Source organism: Nycticebus coucang, chromosome 7, assembly GCF_027406575.1.
Source record: "Nycticebus coucang isolate mNycCou1 chromosome 7, mNycCou1.pri, whole genome shotgun sequence".
Taxonomy (NCBI): Eukaryota; Metazoa; Chordata; class Mammalia; order Primates; family Lorisidae; genus Nycticebus; species Nycticebus coucang.
In genome coordinates, this window is record NC_069786.1 from 71,266,440 (window position 1) to 71,278,881 (window position 12,442).

Consider the following 12,442-nt stretch of genomic DNA (forward strand, 5'->3'; position numbering starts at 1 on the left):
TACATCAAAAACAAAACAAATTGATATGAATCGGATGATCAGCTGAAAATGGAAGTGTTGGATAAGAACACATTATTCTTATCCAACAATATAGTCTCCAAGTATGCAGCTGATTCAGAATTCAGCATGAAGTAATAAGTTATATTGTTTATTAGAAAGATTAATATTAAATCTGTAGACAGGAATAAGAGTAGGTCTTGCTCACTCACAATACTACAAGTCACTGGAAAGGAGTTAGACATGTCAGTCCTAAATATTAACATTATCTTTCTAGCCTCTATTTGTGGCCACCAAAAGAAATGTCACGTCTTTGACCTCCTTCTTTGAGAGTTGCTACTTTTAAGCCTTTTCCAAAGAGTAGATGAATATATAGACGAATAAATACATAAAGGAATGAACAAAGACAATGGATAATTATTGTAAGCCTTTGGAGAGACAGCAGTGTAGAGAGATTAAGAGCACAGCCTGTGAAGCCAGGCGGTTTCGGTTTAAATACCAGCTGCACAGCTTCTTAAATGTGTGGCCTTCACCAAGTCGTTCAGCCTCTAGGTCCTCCCTCTCCTCATCTGTAAACTGGGGGTAATAACTGTACACAAATATGTTGTGAAGATTAAACAAGGTTAGAGGACCAGCATGAGGTAAATCGATGGATAAGCATGCTATTTTATTACTGTTCTTATTACAAAGTTAATAGAAATATCTGTATCTAGCGACGAAGCATAGTTCAGTTGATAGGGAAGAGACAAGAGCTCCCAAGAAAAGAGCTGCTTCAGCCAAAAGCCAACCTAAGAGAAATTACATTGGCTTTAGCTTTATGAGTTATAAAGGTTTTTTATTTTTTTAAGTGCCTTTCCTTATTCAAGAAATCCAAGGAAGCCAACACTGCAAGACAGGGAAAGAAGGGGTAGGATGGAATGGAAGGAAGTAGCTACCCCAAAAATGGCTTTAAAAACTCACTTAATTACTGAGTGCTACCATTCATGAGGAGTTTTTAAAGGGTCTCAAAGCTATTAAAATGGTAATCGGGTCCCAAGAAAACAAGAACCAATTCAATTACATGCTGGATGCTATTAAAAGGGCTTTAAATAAAGCACAGTTGTAACTGCAGGCCCATGACCAACCTTAAAGCCAAAGTGTATGTCCCAGGCTGACGCTGGCTCTCCCGGATGAGGTAGCTCCCCTCAGCCACACTCAAGAGCTGGTCTGCGGCTTCTCTGGAGATCATGCCGTGAAACCTAAGACACAAAGTCAATTCAGAAACTGCATGCTTTCTACAATTTTCAATGAAACAAAAGCCCCCACCTCCTCCTGTTGTTGTTTTCTAAACAAAGTACTGCATATAATGGAAGGCGAACAGTTGGGTTTAACTATGCTTGTGTTTCTCTGGGCTGGACTGTGGCCAGCTTCTCTGTGGCAGTAAGAACAGCACCAAAGTAGGGATCCAATCCAGTTAGCAACGATGGAATCCAAATTCACATCCATCTAAAGGAAGATCAACCACCTCTCTCGAGAGGACAATTTCTTTCTTATATAGCCATTTAAGCATACGGACTTGCTAAAAAAGTATACAGAAACGTGTCCCATTTCCTTTCTCTCCATTAGTAACACTGCTCAAAAATTTTGGCTCTGAGTCGTCTACATTGGCAATTTTCCAGGACCCTGGGTTGTCCTTAATTGGCATGATTGAACAATAATGTGCATAATCTGCATTACTGAATATTCAAACCCAAAGCAAACAACTATAATACTTGCTTTCACTCTCTGTTAGGACCTTATCTTTGATTAACATGGAAAAAAACAGAAATAATAAACACAACACATTCTTTACACAAACACAGTAGATTCATCTATAACAATATGATATAAACACTGAAAAGGAAAAAAAATGTCAGTGGTGACATATTAAAAAAATAAAACTATCTTATATTTGTATGGTGATTTATAAATAACTTACAAATACATAGTATATTATGTCTTTTCAGTAACTCAAAGGTAATGAAGGAATCCAGGACGTGTTACCCCCAACACTACTTTGGTGTACAGTTATTCTGAGCTGGTCTTGAAAAGTAGCAAATGGGGAGAAGTTTTCTTTGAACTCCTCTTCCCTATCTAAAGACAGGTCCTCCAAAAGGAACTCACTGCTATCAATCCCCTCCTATTACTTTCATCAATGAAGACCTGCTCCTATCGCAGGACAGGAGACTAAATTGCAACATCAGGCCCAGACAAACTGCCACAAACTGGCATAACTCCCATCTATTCTTCTATGAGCCCAAACATCTTTCCTAAAAGTCATTTACTCTCCCCTAAATGGCCTGTAACTCCCCTTCCCTGTCACTACATTTGTCCCTCTCAAATCTTGCTTTTTTGATGTGTTCGCTTTATTTGGTCTATGATGCTGCTGAACATTAAAAATTGATAAATCTGTATACCTTGTTTCCTGTTAACCTTTCTGTTGTTAGTTTATTTCATAGACCAACCTATGAAACAGAGGGAAACTATTTCCTCTCCTATAATAACTGCATTGACCCGGTGCTTAAAAGAAACTTCACAGCTTTCACTGGTACAAAAAAACCCCACCATAGTCTCCTCTTTTTATTTTTTTTGAAAAAGAGCCTCAAGCCGTCACCCTGGGTAGAGTGCCATGGTGTCATAGCTCACAGCAACCTCCAATTCTTGGGTTCATGTGAGCCTCTTGCCTCAGTTTTTCTATTTTTAGTAGAGATAGGGGGTTGCCCTTGCTTAAGCTGGTCTTGAACCTGTGAGTTCAGGGTAATCCACCCGCCTCGGCCTCCCAGAGTGTTAGGATTACAGGAGTGAGCCACCACATCTGGCCCACAATAGTCTCTTGAATTTGGAATGATATAAGTGGTATTTAAAAGGTCCTAAAATGGCACTTTAATAATTTAGAAATTTTACTAGGGGCAAGTGGCAACTTTTTAGAGTTCTACCTCATAGGAATGGTTCAGTCTCTCTCAATTCAATTTCATGGTAGGTATATTCAAATCATAATCTTAACAGCCAGGTTTACAATGGGCTCCTGAATTTCTCATCTTAATAAATTTCTCAATCTCTGAAACCAGGTTCATAGGCTAACACTCAGAATCTGCTAGAAGCAAGAAGATGGTAACCTATCCAGTGTAGTAACATACACCATTAGATTAACATATTAGTATAAATTTTTAGTTTACATGACATCAATTAATAAAGTTAGTAAAATATAGCATGTATCTGTTAAAAAATTCAATTAACTCAAAAGAAAATCAAACTCAAGGAAACAAATTGTGGAATAAAACTTGACAATGATATTTGAAGAACTTTAAAACTATTCATACCAGTTGACCCCAAATTTCTGATACCCATAAAACCTTAGGTACTGAGATTTTCCTTACGGTGCTACTTCTAATAGTACAGTTAAAGCAACCCAAATGTCAAAAGCAGAAGAAAGACTATATAAATTACAGTACAATTGCAAAGAATGCCAGTGTTTTCCACTTTGGAATCGTCTTCCCCTTGTCTCATAGGTAGATACCTGCGATTCATTTACAAGAGTATTAAAAATTTATATGGAATTTTTAAACAATTTAAAATATTTGCTACATACACTATTGGTTATCTGATATGATCTCTAGTCATAAAACAAATGTTTTATTTTGGAAATGATGGATCGTAAGTGATTTTTATTCTTTTCTCCAAAGAGCTACATTTCTGTTTTGCAGTAATCAGAAAATTAAGGACTTTAAAAATTATTGCATTTTTCACAAAACAGAAAAATGCTCATTATTAATATTTAGTGTAAAATCAGGCCACAAAATTGTATGTATAATATCTCGATTTTCTAAAAAGAAATTAGGAAAACAGATTTTCAGAAGGTAATACTTCAGAAGGTAATACTGGGGATAAAAAAATTTAAAAAGGTAGGCTTGGTGCCTGTAGCATAGTGGTTACGGCACCAGCCACCTAGGCTAGCAGGTTTGAATCCAGCCTGGGCCAACTAAGCAACAATGACAACTGCAACAGAAAAATAGCCAGGCCTTGTAGCAGGCACCTGTTGTCCCAGCTACTTGAGTGGCTGAGGCCAAAGAATTGCTTCAGCCCAAGAGTTTGAGGTTGCTGTCAGCTGTGACACCACAGCACTCTACCGAGGGCAACACAGTGAGATTTTGTCTCAAAAAAAAAAAAAAAAAAAAAAATTAAAAAAGGCAATATTTAAAAATGTTAACATTTGTTGTTTTGAATAGCATGAATTATATTTTTTTATAAAGAGAATACCTACTACTTATACAAATTTGAAAAACAAAGGTATAATATAGAATAAATCATCCAGATCCCACTATATGTATACATATACATGTGTACACCCAGATGCCTAATATACATACCTATGCACACACACAATCAAATATACACATCTTCCTCATGCACATCTAGGATTATTCATTTACTGACATGGCTTGCCTCTTTCACATACTGCACACACGTTTGCCATATTTTTTTCTTTCTACATGTTGTTGCCCTGTGATTAGAACTTGTAATTATTTTCTATTCTTTTCACTAATTAGAATTACATTTATAATTAGGAAAAAGAAAATTCAACTTCACCAAACTTGAATATTTCCTTCATCTTGCTTTTATTTTTACTAAAGCATTCATTTACCTGTCTCTTTTACGCATGCCAATCTATAAAATATTTTCTTATAATCCGTACTTACTCTCTTCCATAATACTTTGGTCTGTTTTCTACCTATAGGAAAAGGAGAAGAAAAGTTTATTTGTGAAAATGAACATGTGCAGAACATAACATTTTATGCATGTGACAAACTAAATAAAGCATATACTTTTAAGAAAGAACTTGAATAAGATTAGAGATCAAGGCTAGACCCTCAGTTCTACCGGCAGTTTATTTGTTGCCATTTGAACAGGTCACTTCACCTCTCTAGACTTGTTTCTTATCTATAAAATATTTGCTGAGTATGTAAAACATTGGACTAGACTATTAAATATCTTTCATCCAAAAATTTAATGAACTGAAAAAAAAAATCTACATCTCTTTTCTCAAAGAGTAAATTAAAACACCCAAAACCTTAATGCCACAATTACCACGACAGATGGTAGCTTTTTCTCCCTCCTCCCCACTACCGTTCTCCCTTCCTGTGACTCCAGAGTCTTCATTCCGTTCTGTTAACCCTCCATATCAACTTGCCATCCCTGTTCTCCCATTAGCTCTTCCCTAATGACAGTTTACCTTCCCCTGACTTTTCTGGGAAGGCAGGCTGGCAATACCTAAGGGAAGACCCGCTAAGACAGATTCTGAAGAACAGACCGAATATCGAGACAGCATTCGCCCCATACAATTAAGAATCATTTGTTGAACTGCAAATATGTCAAGGCATTTTCTTCCTTCTGCAGGGGACATATTACTGAATAAGATCAAAATTGTCATCATTCTTTTGGAACTTAACATTCTAATAGTTAGAGACAGACAATAAAGAAAAAGTTTAAAAAAGAAAAGAGAGCTAACAAATGCAATCAGTTGTAACCTGGTTTCTTGTACCCTCAATGAATCCCCAACAATAAATTAAAAAAAAAAAAAAGAGACAGAGAGAGAGAGGCTTGGCACCCATAGCACAGTGGTTAAGGCACCAGGCACATACACTGAGGCTGACGGGTTTGAAACCGGCCCGGGCCAGCTAAACAACAATGACAACTACAACAAAAAATAGCCCGGCTTTGTGGCGGGTGCCTGTAGTCTCAGCTATTTGGGAGGCTAAGAATTGCTTAACCCCAAGAGTTGGAGGTTGCTGTGAGCTGTGACACCATAGCACCCTACCGAGGGCAATATAATGAGACTCCATCTCAAAAAAAAAAAAAAAGAGGGGAGCGGAGGAGAAGTGGTAAGTTCCATAATGAAAATAAGAATGGGTAACAACAGGGAGAACTAGTGAGGTATTTCAGGTGGGTGGTCAGGATAGGCCTCTTTGAAAAGAGGACATTTAAACTGAGTTCTGAAAGACATGAAGCCTGCTCTAACTGCAAAACCACAGGAATGAAAAAAAAACCAAAAACCTTTCGTTAGGGAAGTACCTTGGGGACACCATGGACTATACCGAACTCTTGCTATGGGTTATATATTTTACTCATGTTTAAAAATCATTTAATTCTCACAATAAGATAGGCATTATTCTATTTAATCCTCTTAAGATAGTATTATTCTCATTTTATTTATTTTTCTTGAAGTTTAACTTTTATTTATAACTAACAAAAATTACATACATATTATGGTCCAAAGCACAATGTTTTGATAAATAACATGTATACATTATGAAATAGCTAAAACAAGCTAATTAACATAAATATTATCACCTACTTTTTTATAGTCAGAACACTTAAAATCTACTCTCAGCCATTTTTGAGCATATTTAATACTTTGTTATTAACAATAGTCATCATATTGTATAGTAAATCTTTCGAACTTACTCCTCCTGCCTAACTGAAACTTTTTTTTTATCCTTTAACCAATATCTCCCCAACTCCCATCCCACCTCTCACACGCTGGTAACCACCATTCTATTCTGTTTCTATGAATTTAACATTGTTAGATTCCACATGTGAGATAATGTAACATTTGTACCTGGTCTATTTTATCAATATAATATCCTTCTGGTCCATTCTTATTGCAAATGACAAGATTTCCTTTTTTTCTAAGGCTATATTCCATTTGAAATATATAGTATTCCACTGTGTATTAGAAGGGAATATACAGCATTCCACTTTTCCTTACCCATTCATTCAGTGATAAGCACTTAGGCTGATTCCATATCTTGGCTATTGTGAATAATGCTGCGAGACCAGAGATGCAGACATTTATTCAACATTGTGTTTTCATTTCCTCTGGACAAATATCCAAAAGTAGAATTGTTGTATAATGTGGCAGCAAAGAAATCGAGTATCAGAGAGATTAGGTGTCTTGCTCAAGGTTACTTACACAAATGGTAGAGCTCGAAGCAAAACAGATTCCTACTCAGAAATAGCAAAAAGGGACTAAACCCTCTGCCTGCTTGACACTGACCCATCTGAATTAGGTGAAATACGGCAGTTCCCAAAGCTTGTTGTCTTAGTGATTATCTCCCTTAGTCCCCCACATAATCTGGCTACCAAGTCTGATACTTGATAGAGTAAAATGGAGGGACTGCCTGAATAGAACCGACCCCCCCCAGGAAGAAATGAGTACATGAATGTCCCACCCAGGAAAGAGTAATGTACCAACCCCAACCCTTCTGACCCTTTAAAATCCCATCCACCTCAACCCACCTGCTGACTTCCTTCTCGAACTCAGCTCACCCACACTGGGTGGGAATAAAGGCCGCTGTTGCCCTCCCAGAACCTGGACTCCATTTCCTTTTGTTCACGTTTTGGAATACTCTTTTATTTTCGACCTTTGTCCTCTCAATACTGTTTTCAGCAATCTTGAGGTACTTATTCACGGCACAGGAAAAAAATTCGTGTTTCAACGACAAACTATGTGTTATCTGTAGTATATCTTACTGACTGATCCAACTGTAGCACTATACACTGTCTCTGAACTATTTTGAAATTAAGGTATAGGTAACTGGTATTGAAATTTTTTCCTATGGTAGTGGTGGTTTAATTGACTTCTTCCCCACCCCACCCCAAGTGGAAAATCTAGTTTTGTCCCCATGTGCAATTATCTCAATATTCCTTGACTCCATACAAATCTGTGCTTCTGACTTTTCTTTTCAATTGATTATAACATCTGCCTGGTACTCTCATACCTTATAAGTAAAATAAAAAATTTTTATTTGTATTAATTTTTCATCTGCAGTAGAGTCATGATTTTACTTATTCATAAAAGGTTAGATTTAACATTCAAAAAAAATTAGACTTAAACAATACTTTACCCCTTCTGAATCTTTTGTTGTTTGGTGAGTTTGTAGTTAGGTTACTCACTATCTTCCCCGAGTGAATTCCACCTGGTTCTCTACAGCTACAGATGATGCTATTTTTCGGTCCAGGGCTTAAAGTACAGGGTGGGATCATGCATCTGCTTAAGAACAAACCTCTGCTTCTGAGAGGAAAATTCAATGTTCAGGTTTTTAAAAATTAATTTAACTTTCTATGATAGTATATGATAGAACGTTCTTGAGAAGAACCATTTAGAAATGTCCGTTCCAATTAAAAATGTGCAAATGCTCATTATTTACTCTAGAGAACACTTGCACATGTATACATGAAAACATGTATAAAAATGTTCACTTGAGCACTGCTCAGTCATTTAAAAATGGAAATACATGCCAATAGGAGAATAACTGAACTGCTTTGTAGTATAAATAACATGCACGGTTTGAAGGAATGATGACAGGGAAGAACATGGACCAATCAAACAACTGAATACAAATATAAATTATGTAATACTAATACAGTATGACGCCACTTAGGAGAAGCACATGCACATGCTGTAATATGTGTTTATAACACAGAGAAAGATCTGGAAGTGCACATACTAAATGCAAATAGTTACTGCTAGGAAAAAGAGGGGAGAAATGATATGGGAAAGGCATAAAAGAAACTTAAATCTTACCTGTAAAATCGTAATTTTTAAAGGGGAATGTAGTCATGTGTTAAGGTTGCTAAAATCACCTTTTAAAAATGGAAATCAAGATCAACTTTTGTGTAACCTAATATTGGCATTTTGGACACATGTGAATGGGGTCTTCTAAGGTTGTGAGAGGAAGAGATCATGGCCTTTCCTTCACATCATGAGACCCGCACATATGGCCGAAGGCAAAGCCTACGGCAGTGAGATAGAAGGAAAGCAGAGTTTTTGAATACATTACTCACTAATGAAAATCACAAAGAAGTAGTAGTGACAGTAGTGAGACTGGGGCTGCACATGATATGGCAGCCCATTACATTTCCCATCCAAGGCAAGTACGGAGTATTTAATAGTCTGTATTAAATCCAAGATCATTTTCATTAATTGTATAAGTAATCATCTTCACAAAATAGTTTATGTGGACTTTATATTGCTAAATAAATATTTTGCTTACCCCTCAAAAAATCCTGAATTAAAAGAAATTAGGTACACATTTAAGATTAATACATTAGTGTTATATATATAATAAGCAATGTAGCTAAAATAAAATTCATACACCAATTTCATCTTTATTTTTATAATTGATATGTCACACATGACAAATTGAAACTAATTATTTTTCTCTGTTGTGTAGACAGTGAAGGAGATCAGAATATGTCACCCCAATAGAGGCCACTTTGGTATAAGGATTATTTTGAATTTTAGGCAATTAAAAAGCATCAAACATGACCAGCCTGAGCAAGAGCAAGACCCCTGTCTCTAATAAAAATAGAAAAATTATCCAGGTGATGTAGCACGAGCCTGTAGTCTCAATTACTCGGAGGCTGAGGCAGGATTCCTTGCGCCAGGAGTCTGACGTTGCACTGAGCTACAATGATGCCACTGCAATCTACCAGGACCACTAAGTAAGACTCTGTCGCAAACAAACAAAAAAAAAAAATCAAACTGTTTATTTATGCCCTTCCCTTTTCTGCCTAAAAACAGAATTTATAAAATTTCCTTTTTAAAAAATTTACATTTGAAAAGGAAATTTCCATATATAAAAGTATACTCCTCTCTCATACCAAGAAGAAATGACTTGAGTATGTTAACAATAAAAATCCTTATTTACGGTCGGCGCCTATAGCTGGGCGGCTAGGGCCCCGGCCATATACACCAGGGTTGGCGTGTTCAAACCTGGCCCAGGCCTACCAAACAACAATGACAACTACAACAAAAAAATAGCCGGGCATTGTGGCAGGCGTCTGTAGTCCCAGCTACTTGGGAGGCTGAGGCAAAAGAATCATTTAAGCCTAAGAGTTGGAGCCTGTGAGCTGTGACGCCACGGCACTTTATCCAGGGCAACATAGTGAGACTCTGTCTCAAAAAAAAAAAAAAAATATTCTTATTTACCATACATTTCCTTCCTACAATTTACCACCAGCCCCCCACAAGCCCAAACTACTATTCTTCACCTTATTACCCTTCATTAAAATGGTATAGAAGGCCTAAGTCTAACTTCTCCCTTTCATCTCGCTTCTATTATGGTAACTTCTCTCCTCTCTGAATGCATATGAAATAAACCTTTTCTATTAATCTGCCTTTGGTGGGTTTAATTCCAAGGCTCCAAATATTAATTCTAGGAAAGTAGAAAAGTTTTTCTTCCCCACAAATAGTATTTTGATGACTTGGTGATGTTTAAGATATTATTACTTAAGCAGTAATTGGAAATAGTCTTCAAACTCGAAGACAATATAACATTATTCAGATAATCAAAGAGTTACTGAGCAATATGAAAATGATTACTAATGATCCCAAATTAATTTACTTGCAAATTCATCAGACTAGTATTTTAAATGTACTAGCAATAGCAAACATAAATTTATGCTTACACACTTATAAATTCAGAATAATAGTCAAGAGACTTTTTATAGACTAAAACTGGTTGAAGTCAATGTGACTAAGAAAGACATGGCTTAAAATGTGTACTTGTGTTGAATTATATGCTTTGCTTTCTCAAATTTTCTTTATTTAGTAGTTAACATTTACTCATGATACTGTACCATCGGTAGAAAAAATGGGAACTTTGGAAAACAAAAAAGATGTCTAACTAAAAATAAAAATACTCATAAAATGTTTTACAGCACAGATTGCATAAATTCTATATGCCATTCAACTAGGAAAAAACTTTTTAAAAAAAATTTTTTAAATCATAACTTTGTACATTGATGCATTTATGGGGTTCAGGGTACTGCTTCAATATACACTGTGAAATGTTTACACTGAACTAAGTAACACATCCATCACAATTATACTCATTTCTTAATAGTTTTGAAATGTACCATTGCATCATGTACATTAGGTGAAGTCGCCCCAAATACCCTCCCTCCTCCCACGTCCCCCCTCACCTCCCCTCTCTCTCCTCTTCCCTTCTACTTTCTGGACTATAGTTATGTTTTGCCATTTGTATGAGTATTTGGGTGGTTACATATTGATTTAACAGTAGTATTGAAACATTGGATACTTTTTTCCCCCTACTTGAGATACTTTACTAAGAAGAGTATGTTCCAGCTCCATCCAGGTAAACATAAAAGATGTCAAGTCTCCATCCTTTTTATGGCTGTATAGTATTCCACGGTGTACATATACCTCAGTTTGTTAATCCATTCATGGGTCAATGGGCACTTGGGCTGTTTCCATGTCTTGGCTATTATGAATTGGGCTGTAATAAACATTCTGGTGTAAATGTCTTTGGTGTAAAATAATTTTTGTTCATCTGGGTATATACCTAGTAGAGGAATTGCAGGATCGAACGGTAGGTCTACTTTTAGTTCCTAGAGTGTTCTCCAAACTTCTTTCTAAAAAGGTCGTATTAGCTTGCATTCCCACCAGCAGTGTAGAAGTGCTCCCTTCTCTCCACATCCATGCCAACATCTGTAGTTTTGGGATTTTGTGATGTGGGCTAATCTTACTGGAGTTAGATGATATCTCAAAGTGGTTTTGATTTGCATTTCTCTGATGATTAAGGATGGTGAGCATTTTTTTTTTTTTTTTTATAGAGACAGAGTCTCACTTCATGGCCCTTGGTAGAAGGGCCGTGGCCTCACACCGCTCACAGCAACCTCCAACTCCTGGGCTTAAGCGATTCTCTTGCCTCAGCCTCCCGAGTAGCTGGGACTACAGGCATCCGCCACAACGCCCGGCTATTTTTTGGTTGCAGTTTGGCTGGGGCCGGGTTCGAACCCGCCACCCTCGGTATATGGGGCCGGCGCCTTACCGACTAAGCCATAGGCCCCGCCCTGGTGAGCATTTTTTTTATGTGTTTGTAGGCCATGCGCCTGTCTTCATCAGAGAAGTTTCTGTTCAAGTCTCTTGCCCATATAGAAATGGGGTTATTTATTATTTTTTTATTGATTAGTTTGAGTTCTCTGTAGAGTCTAGTTATCAGACCTTTGTTGGAAGCATAACCTGCAAAAATCTTCTCCCATTCTGAAGGTTTTCTGTTTGCTTTACTTACAGTGCTCTTGGCTGTGCAAAAGCTTTTTAGTTTGATCAGATCCCAGTAATGGATTTTTGGTGTTGCTTCAATTGCCCAGTGGGTCCTCCTCATAAAATATTCTTCCAGGCCAATTTCTTCAAGTGTTTCCCCCGTACTCTCTTCTAGTATTTTTATAGTTTCATGTCTTAAGTTTAAATCTTTTATCCAGTAGGAATCAATTTTTGTTAATGGTGAAAGGTGGGGGTTCAGTTTTAGTCTTCTGTAGGTTGCCATCCAGTTCACCCAGCACTATTTGTTAAATAGGGAGTCTTTCCCCCGCTGAGTATTTTTGATAGGCTTGTCAAAGATCA

The 12,442-nt window shown here is 36.9% G+C and overlaps 1 protein-coding gene across 3 annotated transcripts in view; it reads right to left on the reverse strand.

Moving 5' to 3' along the window:
• Positions 1–12,442, reverse strand: part of CHN1 (chimerin 1) — a 223,999-nt gene that overhangs the window by 128,815 nt on the left and 82,742 nt on the right. For all 3 annotated transcript variants that reach the window (XM_053598107.1, XM_053598105.1, XM_053598108.1), the window contains 2 exons: positions 4,713–4,744; positions 1,122–1,235 (listed from right to left, as the gene is read on the reverse strand). In XM_053598107.1, the coding sequence (XP_053454082.1) occupies positions 1,122–1,235; positions 4,713–4,744 (146 nt within the window). The remainder of the gene's footprint in view (positions 1–1,121; positions 1,236–4,712; positions 4,745–12,442) is intronic.